The 24,653-nt window shown below is 41.9% G+C and overlaps 4 protein-coding genes across 17 annotated transcripts in view; 3 read left to right on the top strand and 1 right to left on the bottom strand.

Moving 5' to 3' along the window:
• The window catches only part of LOC118311371 (voltage-dependent R-type calcium channel subunit alpha-1E), a 43,978-nt gene extending 39,633 nt beyond the window's left edge, over positions 1–4,345 (top strand). For 4 of the 9 annotated variants that reach the window (XM_047332195.1, XM_035635185.2, XM_035635184.2 and 1 more), the window contains 6 exons: positions 1–107; positions 194–293; positions 1,425–1,529; positions 1,947–2,082; positions 2,210–2,358; positions 2,522–4,345. In XM_047332195.1, coding sequence (XP_047188151.1) covers positions 1–107; positions 194–293; positions 1,425–1,529; positions 1,947–2,082; positions 2,210–2,358; positions 2,522–3,046 — 1,122 coding nt within the window. In that variant the 3' untranslated portion in view covers positions 3,047–4,345. The remainder of the gene's footprint in view (positions 108–193; positions 294–1,424; positions 1,530–1,946; positions 2,083–2,209; positions 2,359–2,521) is intronic. The other 5 variants (XM_035635186.2, XM_035635183.2, XM_047332194.1 and 2 more) reach the window with 3 other exon arrangements.
• A 589-nt stretch (positions 4,346–4,934) lies between these two features.
• On the top strand, positions 4,935–9,306 carry LOC118311150 (RING finger protein 11). Its single transcript, XM_035634725.2, has 3 exons — positions 4,935–5,607; positions 5,888–6,057; positions 6,849–9,306. The coding sequence occupies exons 1-3, from the start codon at positions 5,485–5,487 to the stop codon at positions 7,018–7,020; spliced, it is 465 nt and encodes a 154-aa protein (XP_035490618.1). The 5' UTR covers positions 4,935–5,484; the 3' UTR covers positions 7,021–9,306.
• Positions 9,307–10,150: 844 nt separating this feature from the next.
• On the bottom strand, positions 10,151–17,533 carry rpe65a (retinoid isomerohydrolase RPE65 a). 3 transcript variants are annotated; one of them, XM_035634964.2, is made up of 16 exons: positions 17,454–17,533; positions 15,732–15,782; positions 14,177–14,419; positions 13,788–13,870; positions 13,433–13,583; positions 12,796–12,903; positions 12,468–12,609; positions 12,206–12,353; positions 11,868–11,949; positions 11,654–11,786; positions 11,411–11,550; positions 11,194–11,323; positions 10,976–11,090; positions 10,776–10,870; positions 10,570–10,681; positions 10,151–10,477 (listed from the first exon to the last, which is right to left on the bottom strand). In XM_035634964.2, the coding sequence occupies exons 3-16, from the start codon at positions 14,185–14,187 to the stop codon at positions 10,332–10,334; spliced, it is 1,596 nt and encodes a 531-aa protein (XP_035490857.1). In that variant the 5' UTR covers positions 14,188–14,419; positions 15,732–15,782; positions 17,454–17,533; the 3' UTR covers positions 10,151–10,331. The 3 variants fall into 3 exon arrangements, with proteins under 3 accessions (XP_035490857.1, XP_035490858.1, XP_035490856.1); XM_035634965.2 differs by lacking the exon at positions 17,454–17,533 and adding an exon at positions 16,499–16,514; XM_035634963.2 differs by lacking the exon at positions 17,454–17,533 and having other exon boundaries at positions 15,732–16,470.
• LOC118311259 (serine/arginine-rich splicing factor 11) lies at positions 16,828–24,164 on the top strand. 4 transcript variants are annotated; one of them, XM_035634968.2, is made up of 12 exons: positions 16,828–17,141; positions 18,171–18,304; positions 20,822–20,937; positions 21,616–21,693; positions 21,797–21,834; positions 21,956–22,089; positions 22,264–22,342; positions 22,435–22,554; positions 22,642–22,731; positions 22,838–22,924; positions 23,235–23,406; positions 23,506–24,164. In XM_035634968.2, exons 1-12 carry the CDS (start codon positions 17,020–17,022, stop codon positions 23,695–23,697), a joined length of 1,362 nt encoding a protein of 453 aa, XP_035490861.2. In that variant the 5' UTR covers positions 16,828–17,019; the 3' UTR covers positions 23,698–24,164. The 4 variants fall into 4 exon arrangements, with proteins under 4 accessions (XP_035490861.2, XP_035490864.1, XP_035490865.1 ...); XM_035634971.2 differs by lacking the exon at positions 16,828–17,141 and adding an exon at positions 19,911–20,576 and having other exon boundaries at positions 18,167–18,304; XM_035634972.2 differs by lacking the exon at positions 16,828–17,141 and adding an exon at positions 20,452–20,576 and having other exon boundaries at positions 18,170–18,304.
• Positions 24,165–24,653: the final 489 nt, after the last annotated feature.

Genomic DNA, 24,653 nt, shown 5'->3' with positions numbered 1-24,653 from the left:
AAGAGTAGCCTGATGTTTAAGCGTCTGGATGCCTCTGCCCTCCCAGAGGACATTCTCTCCAACGCCGAGACTCTGCCGGTGATGGCTCACAGCGCTGGTTCCGCCCTGTGAGTCGCCGAACGTGTGCAAAAAATTGTCTGCTCGCTGTATGTATGTCTCCACTTGCTCACTGTTCTTCTCTGTCCTGATACAGGACCAGAGGAGGCTTTGTGGCCTTGAGCCCGATCTCGCCCCAGGAGCTGTTTCTGCAGCCGATGAGCTCCGACGCTGATGCGAGTCAACAGCAGAATCTGGTAAGAAACAGGGCGAACATGAGCAGACAACATCAGTGCCACAACCATGTCTTAGAGCAGTGGTTCCCAGCCCTTTTTTTTGAATTTACGACGCATTAAAACAAAGCAGTGTCTACTTGAAATCCCCTGTCACAAGTTGCCTACGTGAAGGGGTTGTGACCTTAAATGGTTTGTGAGATCACGGGCTGCTGGGCAAAGACATGACATTTCAGAGTTGTAGTTGGTTTGTTCGGTAATCTATCCATGGTTGTGATCAGTTAAACTAAAGTGTGAGTTTTACTTCTAATGGAAAATGACTTAAGTAGAATTTTCAAGTCTCAAAAATGTAAAAATATTATTTTGTGCCGTACCTTGTTTTTTCCCCAGGTTTGGGAACCTGTGTCTTAAATCACAGATGTTCACTCTGAATTTGAACAAAGCCCACAATTTATTTAAGCATTTAACCGCTGAAAAACACTATGAACATGTTTGAACTGATGACTTTTCTCTCAGTGCCTTGCAGAGCACGGCATCGCTGATTCTCTGTGCTCCTGTCTCTGGTTACGTTGTAGTCCCGTGGAGGTCGGATTAGTGGAGGCAGACTGTCAAATTGTTGATGTTTTTGCTGTGTATACACTGTCTGGTTTCACTGGTCCACGTTGCCTGCTAAATGAATGATACGGAGTTATACTGGAATCCCCCCACGTTATTGTGCAGAGGAATGCGTTTTGCCCCCTGGAGAGATGTTGTCTGGCTCTGCTTGTGTAGCTATTAAGACCTGAATATGCATGAATACATGTACTTTCAAGCTGAAATATGGATCCCGTCTTTCCTTGTTTTGTTTATTGTCTATCCTCGCTCGTCTTTTCCCACTCTCCCCCTCCTCTTGCACAACCTCAATCTGTCTTTCTCTTCTCCTTCCTTGAAGTGATTTTGACTGTTACTAGTTGTTGATCTGTCCTTTATTTGGCTGGAATGGCTTCTGATTGGATGGCGAGGGTGATGGCTATGGTAGATGACCCTCAGTTATGAAATGGCATGGCTGCCCTCCCTCTCACCCGACCTGGTCTATAGAGGCGGTCCTGGCAGGGACGAGCCTGAGTGGTGCTCTGTCTCTCCTTGCCCTCCTCTCTTGTTTCTGTACTCACCTAGGTGGGCGAGTGCAGTAGGGGATTTGAAGCCCCACTGGAGCTTCCGCTAGGGAGGGGCCTGTGTGTGCGGGCCTCTTCCATGCCCCGTCTGGCTGTAGAATCGCAGGTACACACATCATCCACGACACGGACTCGGGCTGGATCTCTTGGACTTCAGTGGCTGCATGGGCTTTAATGCCACGGTGCCTCGGTCCTTTTCGTGCACAAGATGCTGAGTTTAAAATATGATGGTTTTGGTTTGTCTTTGCTCTATGCTGGGAGTCTGATTAGGGTCAATGAATTGTCAGAATGGGGTGTGATCAGCTGATTCCTCGCCTTTTTACCTCAGCCTCTTTCTTTCACCTCCAGAATAAAAGAAATACTAAAATATAATGTGTAAAGTATGATAAAGAATTGCTAAACACACTGCACTGGTCTACAAATTTCTGAATTAAATAATCTCAATGTTAGTATAGTATGTGTTACATTTTCCTTTGTATATGTACCTTGCTCTTGCATTTGTGTCTGTGTTTTCACATACAAGCAGACGGAGGTTGCGAGTGGCTCCATGAAGCGCTCGGCGTCCACTGTTGGGGATCAGCGGGTCAATGGTCTTTGGGAGGATGAGAAGAGTCCTGAGCGAGTTTATCGACCTCGTCACAAAAGCTACAAGGCTGCTGGTTAGTGGACTCGTCTGTTTTTACCATAGCAGTTTAAGTCACAATGCTTATACACCAACACTGATGACATTTTACAGATACACTCTTCACAATCACTTATTTTATTCTGTCGTATTCTGTCCACTAGTTTCTCGGTCTGAACACAAGGAGCGTGGCCGCTCTAAGGAGCGCTGTCACCTCCTCTCTCCAGACAAATCTCGTTGTAACTCAGAGGAAAGAAGCTTGCAGCCGTCACGATCCTCCAGCGTAGATCGAGCACGCCCCCGAGATAAACAGGTAGGTTAGAAAAATTCACAATTACATGTAGGTCATTGTCACTGACAGAATGTTGTCCCAAATCAAACGTGCTTTACTCACTTCACTTAAAAAACAAACGGTTTACTTCCTTGGACTTTATTAAATTTTGATATGATGTAATCCAAGTTCCTCTTGTTCTCAGGGCAACAGCTCAGACAGTCCAGTGCCCTCCACCTCAGAGTCCAGCACACCCAGCGGCCGACGACCGCTATCTCAAACCCCGACCCGCTCTCGCCCTCACATCTCCTACTCCCCACTCGTGTGTCGCACACAAGCATCCGTCGGCGAAGAGGAGGATGAACAGGGCAGCCCAGAGACCATGAGGCGGGGTAAGTCCACCTGGGAGACCCAAGAGGAGGCTGCCGGAGAGAGGGGGGCCCAGGCCGGCCAGCACCCGTCCCCGCCTCGGCGCTACCCCTCCGAACCGTTCCTGGCCTCGCAAGAGGGCGACCACAGCCCAGACCCCTCTGGACCCATGGAGACCTTGACCTTTGAGGCAGCTGTGGCCTGCAGCCTGGGACGCTCAAACACCATCAGCTCGGCCCGCCCACGTTTGCGGACTGGCTGGCAGGTCCCCAACGGACACTTTCGGAAGCGTCTGGCACAGACGGCCTCAGTTGCAGGCTGCGATCCTCTCAGCGACACAGAGGAGGACGACAGGTGCTAGGGATGAGAGGCAGAGTCTGGAAGAGGGGGGGGAATCCCTGAGAGGTGTCGGCGGAGGATACTGTACGACAGTGTACAGAGTGAAGGTCTTTTTGCATCAGTGCTTTGAGGCCGTGAGCTCTTTGGATATTTGGTCAAATGTAAACCCAAAATGATGAAGAACAATACTTCCTGAAACTGTAGTTGCCAATTCACACAGAACACTGACAATAAATAAGGTCTACTTCCTGACTTGTACTTGATGATAGAGAGTAATAATACATCTCAGATAGTGCTGGGATGCAGAAAATAAATGAAATAAATACTACATACAAATTATGTAATTTGTGTCAATATATGTATTTTCATTTCTGAGGATGTTCCTAAATAATTCAGTGTTGCTCTAAACAGTATTTACCTGTGGGGTGTGTGAATATGTAACTACATTTTCTTAATAATTAATTATTTGTTTTGTAAATACATTGTGATCATCACAACCATTGCCATTTATTTGACCAGATCAATACAACAAGCCATCATGATGAGGTGATCTGATACTTTACCAGACAATATGGATACTAATACTAAATAATGCTGGATTTTTTTTACAGTGTGAATGAATATGCAGGGAGAAAACTGCCTGATTCTCCCAGTCATTTTCCTTTTTTTTTGGTATTGAACATAATAAGTTGTCAGAAAAGAATACAGTTACAGTATAACGGAGAAAAGATGCTTTTTTGTTATTTCACCCTGTGTTATTGTTAAATCATACCCCCACCAAACCTTAAAATTTCTTTGTTTCTTTTATTTTGCCAGTCTGCACCTTTTTAATGAGAACTTTCCAACAATTACATTTTATGTTTGATTTACCGGGCGTATAATTTTACATGACCTGATCCAAAAACAATTGACCTTTCATCTATTTTTAATCTTTTTTCTTCCTTGTGAATATTGTATGAACCATTTCAGACGATGACTGTAGAAACACCGTAGACACACCATGACACATTTTGCTTCACAAATTAACATTACTCTATTACTTACTAATAATGTACAGATAAATTATGCTGTTTGTAACATTAGAGGAAAAAAAGAATATTAAACGGTATCAGCTGATGAGCTTTAAAGGTAAGGGAATCTTTGAAAATTTTCATTTTAAGATTTGTGTGTTTGTTTTATTTGCCTGAAGTAGGCCGATTCTGTGAAACTCACTTAACCAAAAACATGGAGATTTGTATCATAAATTCCTGGAATGCAAATAATTTGTGGGTTTTTATGTGTACAAAAGCTGTATATACAAATAAAGGTGTCCTCAAGTTGCCATTGTTATTGGTAATTTTTATATATATTTTAGAGCTATAGACACGGAACGTACTACTGTTTCAGGTATATCCAAATTTGAAAAATTGTATGGATAGGGGAGCTATCAACAGCTAAACAAACAAGAAAATAATTAACTTCTGAAATGTATTGTTTTGTTTTATACGGACTGACGGGTTTGACTGACATCATTAGGATCCTTAGTTTTAGAAGATATCTGTGTTGCCAGATGGAGAGACCCAGCCCTGTACCCTGCATCTGACTTCGGGTGAAAAAAAACCCCCAAACAAGCTTCTTATTCCATTCAGTTATAAACCCTGAGCAAATAAAGACTATTTGACCATATCCAATTTACTAGTGAGTCAAAATATCTGATCTATCTGAAAGGTCTACTCCGATGAAGCTCTGTACAACTTAAACCTGACCAGAGTAAATGAATACACTGTGGATTATTGTCATTATATATTTTTTTGGGGGGGGGGGGGGGGGTGAAGTATCAATTGGTGTTGACATGAAAAGGGGGCGGGACTTGCCCCCTTTTGCGGACCACGTCACAGATATGTGTCCAATCAGAGGCGCAGAATTACAAGCCTTACGTCATATCCAACGGACCGACGTCCGGCTGAAGAAAGAGCTAAGAGCTAGCAAGGAAGAAAAACTGTAGTTTCACTCACGAAGTTAAAAGGCAGAGATGTCGCTACGGGCCGTTCCGCAGGCCGAGCAGTCGATCGGCCACGGTTTCCGCTAGAGTCGATATTTTCCATAGGAATTCCGTTTCTTACGCAGGAATGAGTGACACTCACCAAGGAAGTGAGCTGAGGAGGAGCTAGCGCGACTGCCAGCTGTCTTTAGCTCGGGAGCCCTTTGTTTTGTTCTTCAGTGTAAACATGAAGAGGAAGTAGCTCGGACGTCTGCTTGAACGTTTCGCGTTTACGTTTGACTTTTATGGCCATGAGTATATTATACCACGAGTATCAAGTCATCGTATCTGGAATAGCGGAAGGACAAAACTAACATTAGCCACCGACGGGCAACTTTAGCAACAGCGAGATCCGATTGTTTTGTTTTTTTGTTGTTGTTTGTTGTTGTTGTTTTTTGTAACGTCGGCCAGGAGGACGACCGCGGCGGGGACACGAAGACATGGGCAACTGTCTCAAGTCCCCGACATCAGACGACATCTCCCTGCTTCACGAGTCCCAGTCGGACCGGGCGAGCTTCGCGGATGGGACCGATCCGGACCTGGAGCCACCTCCGCCGTACCAGGTGATCGTCTATGATATGGTTACTAACCCCGAGACAGACGAGTGTCTGTCTGCCACACGTGGGACGGCGTGAGTCGAAGGCATACATATTAATATACAGCAGGTGTTGTTCGTCACCCTCGACTGTGTCTGAGTAAACAAATGTGTCTGTGTCACATCCACAGGATCGATATGTCATTCAGCGAACTGCTGCTTCATCTTTCGTCCCTCGGTTGATCCCGGTGTACGTCAGCTGAATCCGGAGGATAACTCTGTGTTGCCGTTTCTCTTTGTGTCACCAGGAGCAGGCTCACATGCCCATGTACCACCCCACACCCAGCCAGGCCCGTCTGGCCACACAGCTGACAGAGGAGGAGCAGATTCGCATAGCTCAGCGCATCGGCCTCATCCAGCACCTCCCCAGGGGCGTCTATGATGGAGGGCAGGACGGCTCCGAGAAAAAGATCCGAGAGTGAGCGTTTTGTATTGCTGCGTCCGAGCTCATCCATACAGGGAACCGAAGCACTATATGCAGCATAAGTGCAGGCGGAACGGAATTAACCTGTTATTGTTATTTTTGTGTGCTGAAATATTCAGCTGATCGACCAATGACATAGTCAAATTCAAGTTCCTCTTATAGTATTAATTGAACCCCTAAAAACTCTTCTTTGTTCCTCAAGATTACACGTTTATCATCACGCCCTTACAACTGCAAAATACAGATAAACAACTTCAACCCGGCTTCTCCGATATCCACTTTATTTTTACAGCAAAACGGGGCATCAGAGGTTTGCTACGATATATAAAACAATATGTAAACCCCCTGCAATGTGACGGGATTGGTTCCTCAGGCTTTATGATTTATCTATTTAGCATAATCATAATGATGGTTGTCATTGTCTTGTATTTTATTCAGCTTTTAGTCTATAAAATATGACAAAACAAAGTTCAATTTGACATTTTCATATTTTTACAATTATTTGTTATTTTGTCCAAACAACGCTTTCACAATAAACAGAAGAGCTGTAATTAGAATTCACATTAAGACCCTAAAATGAAGTATCAATTGTCCATATTGTTGATGAGTAGCTTTCGGTTGCTCAACTACCTGTTTGAAGGACTAATTGTTAGTTCTACATAATTGTAATGTATCTTTTTTTTAACACTGCAAAATGACAAATTTTACAAAGATATCACAATAATGTAAATCTTAGATCATTTTTGATGTGATGTATTCAAGCTCTTCCTTTCATCCGTTTTCAGGTGCGTGATCTGCATGCTGGACTTTGTATACGGGGACCCCATCCGGTTCCTACCGTGTATGCACATCTACCACATGGACTGTATAGACGACTGGCTGATGAGATCCTTCACCTGCCCCTCCTGCATGGAGCCCGTGGATGCTGCCCTACTCTCCACCTATGAGACCAACTGATTTTTCACCCCTCCACTCCCACGCTTAGATCAAACATGGCCCCCCTCCAGCCCCGACTCCAAAACACAAACCCTACAACTGCCCTTTTACAGAATGTGAGGAGGTGTGTGTGTGTGTGTGTGTGGGGGGGGGGGGGGGGGGTAGGTTGGCTGTGGTATTGCACTTTGAAAATTTCAAATTTGACTCACCTAATGTTTGCCTTCCATGCCCTCAAGTCTAAATAAGCTGGTCTTAAACATCAATTACACGAGTCAGTGAGAAACTGTTTCAAGTCGACCCTGTATGATTGTGTTTGTGTGTGTTTCTCATGCCGGAGCTGCATCCAGCGTTGATGGTGAGCATGTGTGACTGGGGGCGGGTTTGTGACTGTGCATTTCCACTTGAGCCGGTCTCAGTGGTGTTTTCTCCTCAGCTGACACCATTTCACCTTCATGCCCAGTTAGATAGAAGATTTAAACTGACAAATTATTGACCAAAATGCTTTGAGGTGTTGCTAGACATCCGTCAGATTAAATTAGAAGTTTTCTGTGGCAACAGTGAGCAAAGACATCCGTAACATATTGATCTTCTACTGACTCTCACCTTTTGAGATGTTGGAATACACACAAAAGAAGAAGAAATTCTCCTTTTAGTCAGGAGTTTTACACAAAATTATACACATACTTAAAGTAAATCACCCGAAGTCTATAAGTGATTCTAGTTATAAGTGATGAGATAAAAACCACATGATGTTTGTACACTGAATAGCCAGACTTAAAAAATGCTTAGAGTTGAAGGGATGACGATGTGTAATGTGAATGTTTCACCAGAGGGCGTGTGAAGCAGCTGGCAGCCAGTGTAAAGGGCTCATTTGTGCATGGGCAGGTGGATCAGTCGGTCAAAAATTAGAAATGCTTGCACACACACTTCTCATCTGATCCAGAGATTTGCACTTTACTTATAGGACAGTATCTAAAACAATATATTAATATATGTACCTTACATCCTTGCACTATCAATACTTCATTCCTTGAGATGCAAAAGTTATATAGCTGGTAAACATAAAAATTTCCAAGCTATCAGTAGTCACTTACCGCGTTGAAGTAAAGCCTGAAGATGTATTTCATGAAATCCGTGATTCAGTAGTGTGAGCCTCCGCTTTGTTCTGCTGGAGTTTGGATTCTTGTGTGTTTTATGTGTTTGTAAAAGGGACAGAGGTTTGCTCGAGGTCGAAGGAAAAGTTTGACATTTTGTAAAAACCTGCTCATTTACCCTCTCGTTGAGAGTTTGATGAGATCGACACCACTCTCTTGTCAACGGGACGTATGGAGTTGGAGCCAGTTAGCCTACCATAGAGACAGGGTCGCTAGAATTAAGGCAAGACTGGCTCTGTGTAAGAATGAAACATGTACCAAAAGCTCTTAATCCCACAAATTAATTAATTTGTAGTTTGCTAAATCTGTGCACAGAGAGTAATGTTTTAAAAGAGTTAGACAAAAAAAACAGTTAGAGCACGCATCTACTTGAAAAGCAACAATGTGTCATTTTCACACTTCTTTTCATCTGCAAATTCACCAAACAATTTATAGCATGTTAATGACAGTGTCTCGTGCTGTGAGGATATTTTCTTTTGACAGAACAGAATTTTAGCTGCTTCCAATGGCTTGCTAAACTGAGCTCGTCAGCATCTCGCTTTATGTAACAACAGAACAAATAAGCGCATTTCCCAAAATGTCAAACTGCCCCTTCAATGAAGACTTGGGATCTATTCATTTCACATTGTTATACGTCACAATATTTTTGTTTACAGTACAATTAATGTTTTAATTTAAAAAGCTTTGTTTCCATTCACTGTAGCAGTAGTTACAAAATCTTTGGTTTCCTTTGTATTTGTGCATTTGTTTGGTGGCAGTGTGGCTGTCTTTTTCTGTTACTTGTGTTTTATCTGTTACCTTGACCTTTTAACGAATGTTCCAAAATGTATGTAAAATCATCCACTGTGTGTTTAGGACAGTAAATATATAAAAACTATTACACTGGCTGAGTCCTGACGATGCAAACCTCTGCCCCAACCGATTTTCAGATTGTGAGAGACTCCTCTTATGGTGTGATAGTAAAAAAAACTGAGATATTAAGTTTTCCATTGAGCCTTTCCTTTGCTGTGTTTTTCAGCTTTAGTTTATTCAGAAAATTAATATTTCCTGTGATCTTTTCTTTTGTTAAATTTTCTTACTTTCTTTTTGGATGGCCAAAAGCCCTCATGTAAAAAAAAAAAAAGAAAGAAAAATAAACACACCAAAAAAAACATTATCGGTTTTGTTTAATCAATGAAAAAAGGCATTTGTCCTCATTTCCACTGTTGGTGGTCTGTGTACAGTGGACTGAAGGCTCGCAAATGAGAAGATCTGTAACGCTATGACTGACTAAAATGAGGGATTACAGAACACACAATTGCAAAATATATCTTTGTGTATTTCATTAATGAAATCCTACCTGGATAATCATGGTTCTCCATTCACTGCCATCGAGCCAAATCCACATTAGTAATGTTTCATGCTTTGTTTCATGATCTTGCATCAGCAGGGGACGAACCATGTGACTCACTATGCCTATGAGGAACATCTGAGAGACTGGAGTTGTAATAAACAAAAACAGAGGGTAAATCACGGTGTCAACACAAGATCAGACCAAATGGATGCCTCGTTCTCGAATTAATCTACAAACAATGAAGTGTGTGTTGTTTACTTGGGTTCATGACATTGATCACAAGGGTCACATTCATCTTTATGCACTTGAAAAAGAATAATTGCAACTTACTTTCTTTCTTTCCTTCTTTCCCCCTTTCTCACAGTTGATCAGCTTTGAGCTGCTGCAAGATCTGCCCTCCCTTTTTAGATTAGATTCAAGACAACACAATGAGGACAGACATGGAAAAGGTCACTTGTTCAAATGAGACCGTAATGAGATTTTGTGTTGCAACATATTCAATCTCTACAAATATCTCAAGAATTTAGACCGAGGGATTGTTGGCACCGCTTGCATTTGTGCCAGCTGATGCATTGGGGACAAATGTTTGCTTGTTATAAGAAAGCTCATGAAGCCACCTAGTTAATGAACATGTCACATACCAGATGAATACAGAACAGCAGGGTGTATTGATATTGATGAGTTTATTTCTCTAACCATGAAATACCAGTGACACAACATGTGAACAAATCCATTTCTCTAATTAAACCATTACAGACACTTGAGGGATAGAACTTCTACTACATTCAAGTTGGCACATGTCATCTAGTCGCAGAAGGACCGGACACGTCCTGAGTGATGCCGCATTAGGGTTTGTACATCCCGTGGAAGGTGACGGGAATGCTGCAGTCCACCTCTGCCCTGGCGATCTCAGACAGATCCTTGGCGTTGAGGATGAGGAGATATGCTGGTCTCTGGGAGCCGGGAGCCGCCACGATGGTCAACAGCACACCTGTCGGGCACGACGCGAGATTATCGTTAGACAATTTCTATCATGGACGGCGTAGAAATGAATCTAATGTGTATATGCTGCAGATGACATACCATCATCCTCATCCACCCCATCAGGAGTCTGGACAAACAGGGGCTCAGAGGGGTAGGAGTCTGGTTCTTGCCACACCCAGGTCTCCTTGGTCTTCACGTCCAACTTGCAGATCTGCGCACAGGGGAACAAAGCAACAGTTTAAGAAGCAGTTTTGTTTTATACACTCCGACTCACTAATGACTTATGAGCCCTTTTAATAACATACCCTGTCTGGAATGAAATGGTTGAGACCCAGGCCATAGGTGTAGGTGTAATTCTTCCCTGCAAACCGGCTGTAGTTGATTTGAGGGAACTCAAATGCTATTTTTAAAAAACCAAAACATTTAAATGGTTAAATTATTACGATATTTTGCTGATATTAAAAATGAATGTGTCCACCAGAAAGTTTGATGGTTCCGTCGGCACCTTGGCGAGGCCCGGAGAACAGCACCTCAGGCTCCAGCCAGATGGTCCCATCGGCATGCATCACCGCTGTGGCTGTGGTGTACGGCAGGCTGACGAGGTTCTTCCCTTGCTCCTCCTACATTGTGTGCACGGCAGGGTGAGAGCAAGAAAACAAAATAGACTCTGCATCTGTAGGTGGCAACTTGTGTCCGTGTGGATGAACAAGACAAGTGACTCACCTTGTGAACGTCCAGGGGAATGACGTATCTGCGGACCTCTGGCTGGGGCGCCATCATGGCCGCCTTCTTCACCTCCTCCCAGTTGGCTCTCAGGTTGGCCAGCCAGAGGTAGTTGTAAACAAACTCAAATCTGCAAGAAGGAACTAATGGTTAGACACGCAAGTACACTAATATCAATATATATGGGAAAATCCTTATATAAGAGTTATTCACTCACCCTTTCCAAGCGCACAGGTCAAAAACAATGAACCCTTGGTCCTCGTAGGTGTTTATGTGATGAAACATGCCAATGGCTGCCCCTTTGAACTTGAGGTCGATGTACTCTCCTGGCTCTTTCCTGGCAAGGTGGAACAAGGTCTACAAAAAGTACATTGAAAATAGTTGAGCTTAGTTGAGGTGGGCTGGTGATAATTTGAGGGGTTAAACTCGATAAAGATATCAATCCGCTCGAGGTTCTCACTCCTTGGCTCTCGTTGGACTCGAAGCAGTCCATGTAGTTGGAGCCTCGGATGCTCCAGGCGCTCAGGAATTTCAGCAGGTTGATTTTCACCGGGGTCTCCACAAAGACAATGTAGTTTTCTGACATGCCGAAGCTGAAATTTTTTGGAGGCGACGTCATTAAAACTTTCTTGTGACAACATCTATGAAACGGATTGACTGACAAAATCACACACCTGTGCACATAGGAGGGCTTGAACCTCTCAGCACTGGGGAACTGCACCACCACCTTGGACTTCTCGATGGGATCGGACTTATCTAAGAAGGAGAGCAAAGGTTGTGATATTTGAGAGGTGTTACTTTATGCCTAATTCACATTCATTTCGAAATTATATTAATTCTAAAGACACATTATCTAATCCTAATACTGTCTAAAGAGGGTGCGATTCCAAAAAAGGGGAGTCACTGTGTTTAATTTAATCCTGCATTACCATTCATTAGTATATTTAGGTAAATCTGGGTCACTTGTGTTAAAGTGACGGCATGTGCTTCTTTGCATCCCAGTGATGCCGACCTTTCTGTGTGGGTGGGATCTTGACAACGTTGTAGGCCAGTGTTGCTCCTTTCCCCATGCAGTTTCCAATGTTATACACTGTGCCATCATTCTCAATATGAGGGTGGGCTGTCACTCCATTAATGTTGATGTAGTTGCACATGTCAACCTGCACAGAGAAGGTGCATTTTACATTACTGAAATATGAAGAAAAGTAGGAACACAAAAAGTTTAAAAGTGTTTTTTACATCTAAAATTCAGTGATATATTTTAAATGATGTACCTTCTTCAGTGTCTGCAACGTGTCAGGGTTTACTTTAGTGATGTAGTTGGTTTCCGTTACAGCATAAAAGTCCTCGCCGACAGGGTAGACGTTCACCAGGCAGTTGTCTGTGACCTCCACACCCTTGAAGTAAGAGAAAAACCTGCAAAACAAAAACAAAAAAGATTACATTTCACATAAAGGTAATGTTGTGAGATTAAAATGTTAGCTGACACGAGTAAAAGACTGGAGATCGTAGAAAGCAGACGCAGCATGTTCAGCAGTGGAAAGAAAAAGGGAACCTAGTGGAAAATATATCAGGTTGAATTTTAATTCTACAATGACCCACCTGGAGAAGATGTTTTTGCAGGGATCAGGATACCCAAATGTACCGAACTCAGTGATCACCACGCGCTTCTCTGTGATGGCTCGCACATAAGCATCTGTTCTGATGAACCTAAGGCAGAGGAGAGAAAAATTGAGAATCTTATTCCAAAAACATGACATATAAGCGTCCAAAATGTTTCACCGAAATGTATTTTTAAATACATAACATTAGTCACTTGGCAGATCCACAGCAACTCACAACTGGGGGACAACACTTAAGTTTCAGTACAGTAGGAGAACTTACAGTAAGTACTAAATGTGTTTAACAAGTTAACAAGACAAAATGTGGAAGGTTAGGTAAAGAAGTGGACCAAAACATTATTTCATGTTAAGGTGTTGAGAGGGGAAGACGTTCTCAGAAGTTCAATATCTTCAAAGGTTGCATGAATATTTCATCAAAGGTTTCGCTGTTGAGTATTTCAAACGTGTTACAGTGACTTGGCAACCTGATTTAGTAAATAATTAGCCATTTCTTTATTCAGTATAATCCACTTGCAGAAATGTGAACATTATTGGTAAAAGGATCAGCAGTATGGTAATCTATAGAAATGGGCTGAAAAAAGAAAGTCAACCCTGAGGTGTTGTCCTTTAACTCTTACTTTCGTAAGTAGGTCACTTCACCGTTCTTGAAGTCGAATTTATGCATGAGGGCCTGTCCATCAAAGAGGTGATAGAAAGGTTCATCTCCGACCTCGAAAAGTCCAGGTCCCAAACGGAGAAGACTTCCCCTCAGAAAGGAAGGAATCCTCCCTGTGGAACACAGACATGATAAACCTGAATGGGACATTGTTTTTGAAATACGTTGGTTAGATGTGTTTAGAGCCTCCTTTGGGTGTCAGTTGTGTGTTCTTAGAAGAAAGAAGAAAAAGACTCATTGTATGAGTGTAATTGGTATATGGATATCAAATATTTATTTGCCAGCAGTCTATTTCTGTCTGAAAGATGCAAACAAACCTATAACTGTTGCTGGAAGAGACTCAGACAGCTCCTCACACGTCTCAAAAATCTTCTTGTAGCCACCAGCTGGGTGCTCAAATCTGCCATCAGAAAAAAAATCAACAAATGTCGCAGCCAAGAGCGTTAAACTTGATGGAATTTCCAGCAAGTTAAATGTACGAGTCTGAGAGATTAAAGATATGAAAAACTGGATCAGTTTAAGTCCGTCATCAGCTGCAGACACAACAACAAAGGGTCACAGGGTCAAGCTGCACAAAATGTCTACACAATGATCTAAATTACCACAGTTTTCAAATAGGCTGTGCCGACTAGTTACCTTTTGGAAATGAATATAATTTATCAATAAAAATTGCGTTTGGAAGAGTTGTTATTCATGAGAAACTCACCGGCTGACCATGTTTTCCTTCTTTTTGTGGCAACACACAAAGCAAAGCTCTTGAGAAAACGTCTGGTCACTCCTGAGCTGGAAGTCTCTGACCTCCCCATGGATTTGGGGTATTTATTTGTCTGGTCCCCCTCACAGTCTTGGCAATCCGCACCGTAAACCTTTTGTGTGGCCAATCAGGTTGCACCGGGAACAAGAATCCCATTGTGCCAATATCCTCTGCTGGATGACTCAATGTCCACCCCTGTGAAACCGGATTTATTGCAGTGAATATTTACCACAGAGAACCATGCTTGGCAAAAGTGTTGCAATGGTGCATGTGATTTTTTGTGGGGGTTCAATTGTAACATTTGTTCAGATTTTGAGCTTAACATTATAGTTATACTGAGTCATATATAGATATAGTCAGATATAGATCTGTATGTGGATGCAATGTATGGAGCAATGAAGCAAGTCCTAAAAACAACAGAACTGGTTGCGGTTTTAAGTTTTGTATCTCATAATATGTAACATTCAAAGTTATAGCCAGTACATAACCCAGCCTTGGCTAAATGTGTGTCAATTGCTCTCATTTAGATTTTTATTGTTATGAATTTATAGAAAGTACCATTTGGATTAAGGTTACAGAGTCCAAAAAGAGACCTCTTAGTATTTGAGGACAATAATACCTCCTAATTTTAGATTTTATTAGGATTATCTGAAAAATTACAGTGACAGAATAAGGATCTGAAAAATATTGTGAAACAGCAATAACAGTGAACAGTTCTATAACTGCTATTATCATGTGTTGTTGTGCAATGACTGTTTCACACCATAATAACTGGATCAAATGTGGCAATTTCTTTGGTGTGAGCACAAAATGTCTTAACATACTTGTCTCCATGCAACAATTGGCCTAATCCAGGTGTAGGGATTATGTTCGACGTAGCATGGAGACAAGCAGTGTATTGTTCCTCTTGGGAAAATACACCATTAGTAGAAAGAGTTTCGCCAGGGGCATTTGTGTCAGTGGCAGGGTTACGGTGTGGCTTCCCTGCCTGCCAACTCACGTGGACTGACTTTAAATAGCAAGATTCTTTGTGATATCAGATAATTCAAAAATATTTGTTTTTCTCTCTTCTCTTAAATTGAGCAGAAGGGTCGGTGGGCAAAGAATGCAGAATGAGGCTGACAAGGGGTTCTGTCAGTGTTCAGTCTGACCTTCAACAGGAGATGAAAAGCAGTCAGGATTAGAAATTGTGAAAGCGAGCAACAACAGAACAACAGTCATACAGGGTAGATTAGTGGTGGTGGTGAACAGGAAAAAGTGCCGAGCCTGTATGGGTTTAGACACTATAAACATACGAAGCAAGACCAATAACATGATGAGGGAAAATTAAATTTAAATGCTGTAATGCTATAAAACATGGTGAGGTGTGAGGTAAAAACTGACAATAACACACAAAAGCGCTCATACTGTGATGCAATGAACAGTAGAAGAATGAGTGCTTTTCATTTTGGGGGAATTTAATGGAAGCCTCCGCTTTCACTGCCAGAGGCAAGATATCACATCTCACCTGGGTGCGGACAGACCTCGGTGCTCTGCTCAGATTAAGGGTGACATGGAGCTGAGAGGATGGAAAACACATTTTATGCACATTCTTTGTTTTGCACAGTTTCTTCTAACCATACAAAAACATGCAAACTCCAGAGGAGTAAAGTCCACTGAAGTCATTTCATCATATTCATTTAGAGATTGAAAGTCTTAGATTTTTGTTCATCACATCTTCAGCGTTTGTTAATACCTCAAGTACCCCTAACTTGTATCTAAGTACAGTACTTGACTTTACTTGTACTCTACCGAACATTAGTCTCTATGTGTGACGGACTATTTGGGCCACTTCCAGGGAAAAAATATATGACTAATACTGCAAAGGAAAAGTTGTGATATTACGAATCAAAATAGGTTAAAACATTAAAATCATTATTTTATCGGGAAAATTCAAAATATTAAACATAATTCCAGGCTAAATGTCATTTTAGAGGTGGGATATCAGAGGATCAGCCTGTAACCTGTGTTACAATGAGGAATGTGGAGCATTCTGTTAAGTTAAACTAGTATTGGTCTCACAAATAATGAAATTATTCATCTATTAGCACATCAGCTGCACATTATCATAACCATCAGGACTTTAAAATGGTTGTGAAATAAACTATGTATATTCCGATGAAAAAAACACATGGACTTGAAAAGAAATTGTCTCTTTTGTTGAGGAGGAAATGGTAAAATGCTTTCCCCCCCTCGAAATGTTATGACATTTTCTCATTAAATTGCGACTTCAACCTTGAAATTGTATGACTTTCTTTCTGAGTTACAACCCCTTCCATCGTAATATTACGACTTTAATCTTAAAATCTCAGATACAGTGTTAAAAACGTCACAGTATGTGTCTCTGTGATCTTTGCGTGGAAGGGCGACCTCTGTTGGTTGTTTATTGCAGGTCAAAACTGTTAATACATAATTTTAGTCTTGTACAGTTGTGCGTATAAAAATAATATAACACCGACCGCTAATGTGAGGTGGAAATAAACGAATGAATCTTAATGTGCCTATAATGTTTTTTTTTTGTTGTTTTTAATACTTCGGCCACAAAAATATTTTACTACGCATGCGCGCGTTGCTCGGGAAAAACAACATGGCGGCGAAATGCAACGGTCGGTAGCTGTGGTTGAGATCTAACGCCTCGCGAGCTGACTATCTTCAAATTGGCGAGTTATTAACCGGCGGATAACCGTCACTTCGGCTCCAGTTTCGCGGCGGACATTGATTTCGTTGTTTTAAGTCGTTTTTAGTCGGAAAAAAACATGAATTACACCACGAAGGTGGTGCAGGTGACGAACGTGTCGCCGAGCACAACATCGGAGCAGATGAGGACGCTGTTCGGCTTTCTGGGATCCATCGACGAGCTGAAGTTATTCCCGCCAGAGTGAGTGGACTGGATGTCGGTTTGTCGCACGTGTTGACGATGGAGATGCACTCGCGGCGCCTGGGTGGATGTTGTAGGCGCTCGGTGGCCGCGCGGGGGCCCGAGGCCCATGCTAACCAGACCCGTGGCTAACAGCGGACGTTAGCTCGAGTCACGTTAAAGTCCCTCGTTATCTGACTTGACCGAGCTCCGCACACACACACACACACACACACACACACACACACACACACACACACACACACACACACATCAGCGAGGGATCCCGTAAAGATAGCTTCATTATTAAATGCTTAAATGTGCAACTCGTACATCCTTTCTGATATGAATGTAGGTTGTGGCGTCAGCTCGGGTCTTCGGCTTTGATATTAGTGAAGTTGCACGCTGTAAGTACGGAAGTGCTAACCCTTCAATTCTGGATCTGTTATGGGTTTTTTATTTTTGTTTTTTTTAAACTTGCCGCCTCATAACTTTCACACACTATCGCGATTTTAACTTGGTGAATAACTGAGGATTATTTCTTCCAATTGTGACGAATCTGTCGATCGAACGTCTGCCACACGTTTCCAAGAGGGGGAGGTGTCCTGACTCGCAGACCAATAGGCAGAAATACTAAGACTTATCTTAATATTTCCTTACAAGTACCTGGGGGTGTTAAAGTGTCACATTCAGTGTAGATTAAACATCTGCAGATACACTCATCCATTTTTTTTTTACTTATAGTACCGTGACATGATAAACCAGCCAGCATCATTGATCCTGGCCCTTTTGATTAATGAGGACAGCTTGGAGCAGGGGTGTCGTTGTTGTTTACACGCTGGTCAAACCCCGCTTGATGTCCATTTGTTATCATTATTATGGCAGTAAAGTGTGGATAATGTCATATGAAGGATGCGCCGAACGCATTTTTTTTCCACAGACAAGCGGTGTGGGTGAGATTGGACAATGTTATGTTGTCAAAGGCAGCATTGTATAAATAGTTTGCCATTTTCTGCTATTTCACCTAAAACGTTTTTACTCCCTCGGCAGTGATTCGCAGATGCCGGTGACGTCCCGGGTGTGCTTCGTTAAGTTCCAGGAGCCGGAGTCGGTTGGAGTGTCCCAGCACCTGACCAACACCGTGTTCGTGGACAGAGCGTTGATCGTGGTCCCGTTCGCCGAAGGTTTGTCTCATAATTATCCCCATCTATGAGCGGTCCTTGTTGATTGAACGGCATGACTCGTGACTGAATAGTGACAGTGTAAAAGAGTAAAAACAATTTCATCTGTCCCGTTAAGTCTGCTCACCTTGGCCTGTTAAAGGGAGCTTTTTTGGGGGGGGGGGATTATTTGAATGGTACGGGTAATACCGTTCCCTCCCCCCGTCGCTTAAAACAAGCAGACATCAAATGTCAGATATTTGGTATGCTGTGGCAGCACATGCCATATCAGTTTCTATCACCACAAGTCTCTTGATGAGCTTTGCTTGCTTCCTTAAAACGGTGATATTCTCTGCAAGTTGAAAACGCAGTGTACCAAAATCTGGACTAGCAGTCGAACGTTCTGAACCTGTGGCCGCCGCAGACACCATAAAAGTTCAGAAGTGAAGTTGTTTGAATGCTTAACCATGTGTATTTTATTTTCTCCCCCACATTGGACTATCCTTTGTTAAACTTCTCTCTGTTATTTGTGCGCGTGTGTGTGTATGTTTGTGTGTGTGTGAGAGTGATTTTGTAGTGAAGAAGGCAAAGGCAGCCCCCTCGTTGATGAAAGTGGTCCTCTGCCTGCCAACAGGGGATTGTAGACATATGAAAAGGCCGGCGAGCATTCAAGCCCCCACCCCTCTCGTTTTGTCCACTATTCTTTCTCTGCCCTCTCTTTCTCTCCTCTTCTGTCTAATTTATCTTTTCTAGGTGGTTTGGTTTAGATAATCAACATCAGAAATCAAGGACTTAGCCTGAAAAAGGGGGCTTATTCTGCACTATTTTGAAGGTTGCTTGGCCATTAATTAGTTTTATTGCTAAAGCTTTGTTCCTTAACAGATGAGGCTGGTAATATTCTACATTTTCTGATGTCAACGAATCTTATGAAAAGACAAAAACACAAATGTCCAAAAACGCACATTGAATGAAAGCCCATAAGTGAGCCACGCGGTTGCACTGGGCAACATGTTGGTTCATTACGATAATGCAGGCACTGCAGTTAATTCTGAGTCAGTGCCACAGGCTCCTGCTGGTGTAAATACTCGCCAGTGCACCAAATGTGTTTGAATCTGTCGCTGAAAATAGTCCTGTTGGAGTAACTTTTACTGAAAACTACTACAGCTGTTTCTGGAAATCTGAGCTTTTTATGAATTTAAATTTGCTTTTTGAAGATTTTAGTTGCAACAAATGGGATTGTAGCTGAGAGCCAGGAGATCAAAGTATTTGAGAGACTGACTAAGACATAGTTGGTTCTGGTTTTAACTTAACAGAGAGTATACCCAGCCTCATCCTTTAAAAAAAAAAAAAAAAAAAAAGAATGTTTACATTTTCTACTGAAATGAGAACCTTTTATGACTGTCAGTTATCTGGATGTCCCAAGTCGCTGACTGCACAGACCTTTAAAAAAAAAAGAAGTCATATTGGTATGAGTGAAGTTTGGGAACACAGGTCAATGATTGGGTGTGTCATATATAACGGTTTAACTCCATCTGGTCATAAGTTGTCTTAAGTTACCCACCCAACATGACACGATGTTGGTGCAATATTCTCTTTAACAGTGGTCTTCTTTTGTTGTTGTGTTTTACAGTTCTTTTTCCTGGCTCAGCCAGTCCTGTATACCAGGCCCTGGTGAAAGTACCATCCAACAGTTTTGTCTCCTGCAGCACTTTCTCTCTCTCCAGTGTGCATCTCTGTTTACATGTTGTCATATATTGTATGTCTGTATTTTTGTGATGGAGATGTCATTTGGGGGTGGATTTTCTATGAGTTGATTATGAAGTGTTTTGTTTGTAAAAAAATTCAGCCTTTTTTGAAATAGTATCAGTGGCTTATTGCAAAACAAAGATGAAAAAAAAAACATTGAATGTGATAGTGCAGATTAATCAAACCAGACATCCTCTGACCAGGTTTGGTTAGTTGATGCAGTGACAGGTAAGGAGATGAGAATAATGATGTACAAAAAGGCACACTACTTACCCTAAATTCTGTGTTTGCCATTCAGTAAATAATCCATTGAATCCTCTGAAATGTGTTTTGGTAAGTAGACACTGTTAGCTTGTATAGTGTTCTCTCCAAATCCCTAAATTTCTCTTTGTTGTGTGTATCTCGATTTCTCTCTGTGCTTTTAGTAGCGAAGCCGCCAGCGTGAGTCGCTTGTTTCAGTAAACGTCTAAATGAAAATTGAGGGCACACCCAACTGGAGAAGCAGCTGTGCTTGCTAACGTTTGGTTCATGACTTAAAAAACACGTTCAGGTGATATATTCTTGGCAGTGTTCATTGGAGTAGTGTGATTTATTCCAGCAATAGTTATGTCTCTTCAATGATTTTGTTGAATTGAGGAAACCCTCCACTGATCTGTAAGGTAACCATCTTGTTGAGCCTAATTTGAAGAAATGCAGTGTGAAGACTTTTTTTCATTTTCTTTGTCTTTTCCAAAATGTCTCTGTAGTTGATGCGTGTGAAGATGTTTTCCCCTAATGCCTGATTTTATTCCATAGGATCTATTCCAGATGAGGCCAAAGCTTTGTCACTGTTGGCGCCAGCAAATGCTATTGCAGGAATTCTGCCAGGAGGAGGACTTCTCCCAACACCCAACCCCATGGCCAACGCTGGTGTAAGACTTCAAACTCACTGGGAAATAATGTATAGAGCTGCTATTATTATCTAGCAACAGAAAATCATCAGCTGCCATTTTGATAATCTATATATCCTTGATCTAATTTTCAAGCAAAAATGGAAAAAATATCCTCTAGTTCCAAATTTACTACTCTAATTCATGATTCCTAACCTGGGGATCTGGTCTAGAGTGCTGGTCGGACAAAACAGACAGTTTGATGACATCATCTCGGGCTGCAAGAAAGTGTCACATGCATTTTTATTTTCTTTTAGCAATATCTGACAAGGACCAAATGATTCATTGAGAAAATAATCTTTTGATTAATTGACCCTAACATAGCATCAAACATTGCATGGCTTTAGGCTGTTTGTAGGTTTATTTTCTTTAGCTTGCTAACATGAATTGACAAAACAAACTCACCCCAAGTCCATTTTTTTATGGTATATATTTTGGTTCCTCTTTTTGAAAATTTGAAAGAAAAAAAACAGGTGGATGAAATATTAAGGTCAATCGTGTCTTTTGTGTGATGATGAGTTGGAACTGAAAGAGGACCAACATCTATCATCATTTAAAGCATACATGTAATCATACCAGTATGATTACATGTAAGATGTCAACATCTGAAAAAGAAGCTGGCAAAACAAAACCGCGTCACATACTTTTTCTCTCTTCCAGATCGGAGGGAACCCTTTTGGTCCGAACATGGACGCGTTGGCTGCATTTGGCTTCCCTGGAACCAACATGAATTCTCAGGTGAGACAACGATTAGTGTTGTATTCCCGCAAATCTGCATTGTTGAAAATGAGAATATATTATCATATTGTAATGCTCATTTTCACACTCTCTCTCTTCACAGGCTGCTGATCAGCTGTTAAAGTTCATGACAGATCCAAAGTACGTTTGTATAAAGAAGCAAATGTTTTGCCTTAAAAGCATTCAGAAATTACGAAGTAAAGAAAAAGGATGTTTGTGTGTTTGTAGCATTGAGTCAACTAATGACTATTCCTGTGTTTAGAATGAATCCCCTGGCTGCAGGCTTGAACCTGAATTCAGCCATGAAGGCTGAAGCACAGAATAAAGAAATCGAAGAGGCCATGAAGAGAGTCCGAGAGGCGCAGTCTCTCATTTCGGCTGCTATTGAACCTGGAAGTGAGTGGACAAAAGTTGGGATGTCTCTTTTGCCCAGATGTTGTCTTTGCATTCTGAAACAGTGTCTGTTTTTGTCTAAATTGCAGAGTTGCATAATTAACATTGCTGTATTTTTCTGCCTTTCACTAATGTTGAAAATGCCAAACGATATATCTGTTTTCTGCCGACCTGCAGATAAGGAGAGTAAGAAGAAGCACTCTCGGTCCCGGTCGAGGTCCAGGAGGAGGCGCTCCAGATCCCGTTCAAGGCACAGGTGAACTTTTCTCTTAATGTAAACAGTTGAGAAGGACAAAATTTTGCCTGCCAATACAGAAAATGTTAAAAGGTTTGAATGTGCGTTTTCAGGCGAACTAGAAGCAGATCAAGGCGACGATCGAACTCGAGAACCAAGAAGCGCTCCAAAAGCCCACGCAGGAGACACATCCACTCCAGAGATCAAAGCAGGCGATCACCGAGCAGATCCAGGTGAATTAACTAACAGCTCAGCCGTGAGCGTTTTTTCTGATATTAAAAGTCCTGTCAGAAATTTAACAACCTTTCATTTATCTACAGAGATAGAAAGAAAGATGACACTGGGAGAAGAAGATCCAAAACACCACCCAAAAGCTACAGCACAGCCCGGAGGTCCAGCAGTGTGAGCCGGTGAGTGGAGGCCTGGTTCTTCATGTCCTGCAGCACATTGCAGTCCAACGACTACCCAATCGGGACACCGCGTTAACCTCCGTTAACGTCTCGTTCTGCTTCACAGGAAACGCAGGAGAAGTCGTAGCCAAAGCCGATCTCCTGTTAAAAAGTCTCCTAAAAAGAGAATCTCCAGGTCGCCGTCTCCGCGAAGGTTGGTGTGTGTGTTGTGACCTATTTGTGGACAATAGAAATGTAAAATCCCATTATGTTTCTTATAGAACCCTGATCATTGTCTTATAAAGAATGATGATGGGTGCTGTCACATCCATTATGTTTGTTTAAAACAACTTGGCGTGTGTCTGGTTGATTTGGTTTTACATCTGTAGTTCTGTTCATTTGATCTGGACCATAGGGGGAAAATTGGCACGTAGTTGCATTTTAATTCACTGAATTCATGTTTACTCTAAAGGCATCGCTGTCTTTTAATGACGCCTCACACTTTTCCTCTCTTCCCTCCACAGACACAAGAAGGAGAAGAAGAGGGACAAGGAAAGGGACCGTGACCGCGACCGCAAGACTGACAAAGATCGCAGTCGCGAGGAGCACGAACACTCCAGCAGCAAGAAAAAGAAAAGTAAAGACAAAGAGAGAGAGTGGGAGAGGAAATCAGATGGCGAGAAAGGAGATGTTAAGGTCGGTTTATAGTACGTTTGACACCGAGTCTTCAGTCTAACACACCCGATTTAAAAACAGGGCAGAGATTTTACATTCGTTGTTTTTTTCTTTTCACAGATCACCAGGGACTATGACGAAGAAGAACAAGGCTACGACAGCGAGAAGGAGAGGGAGCGAAGGAAGGATTCAGAGGGCTCCGCTCTGTCTCCTAGGTCGGTCGAAGGTAACGGCACGGCGCGGTCTGCGAAACAGGCCAAAGTCAACGGCGCTGACGATCACCACGAAGAAGACATGGACGTCAGTGACTGATTGGTCCACCCTGCTTTCTTCACATAGTATCTCTCCGCTTTGGTTGTAAACGTGTTACAAAACATGTTTGTCCCCTCCACTAGGGTAAATATAAAATGTGAAGTGTTTGAAATGTATTGATTTTTCACAAAGAAACGTACGATGATGGACTGGTAAGTCTTTTTTTGCCCAATGTTCTGTCTTTCTCTTGCTTTGAAGTACCTATTTGTGTTTTGCCTCGACGGATGCAGTTGGTCAAAACTGGAAGTAGGCTTGCTTTGCTTTCCTGAGCTTGTGTTGAGATTTTGTCTCTTCATATATTGTATCTTTACATTTTTGTTCAGTGATGTGGTGTGTGATGCTCGGGCCGTTTCCTTGTTTTGTTTTTTTAGGTAACAGTTACTACATTTGTTTCTCGTCATTTAAAAGTGTTGATGTTTTATCAGGGATTTTTTTTTTTATAATAAAGCCCATTTGAAGAACCAAGACTTTGAATTCTTCATTTCCAGCTTTCTGGCTAATGTCCTCCTGAGAAACTGTTAATGCATAAAACATGATCCAGCTAAATGAATACCAAACAACTATGGTTGGTTAGGGCTAACCCCATCACAAAATCTATTACATTGTACATTTTTAGTACGGTTTGACAAACCTTGCCCTATGTTGTGCCTAAAATATAATAATATAAAATGTAAAATATATTGTAATTATATTAAAAATTAGTTTGACAAACAAACATTAAAACCTTTATTTTTTTTTCTTTTCTCGCAGCACTGTTGAATTAGGCTTAGCTAGCTGATAAATAACCGAGTGAGAATATATTAATTTTTCCCATCCAAATGGTTTCAAGACAGGATTTTGTCAAAGATCACTGGGGAATACATTTTAGGAAAATATCACTAGGACCCTAATGGTCAAAACAATACGAAACATGTTAAATGTTTCTTATAGATTACTCAATTACATTTGTGTCTCTT

The sequence above is a fragment of the Scophthalmus maximus genome, chromosome 5, assembly GCF_022379125.1.
Source record: "Scophthalmus maximus strain ysfricsl-2021 chromosome 5, ASM2237912v1, whole genome shotgun sequence".
In the NCBI taxonomy this organism is placed as follows: domain Eukaryota; kingdom Metazoa; phylum Chordata; class Actinopteri; order Pleuronectiformes; family Scophthalmidae; genus Scophthalmus; species Scophthalmus maximus.
Note: the sequence above shows the minus strand (reverse complement) of the source record. Positions and strands in the feature narration are given on the sequence as shown.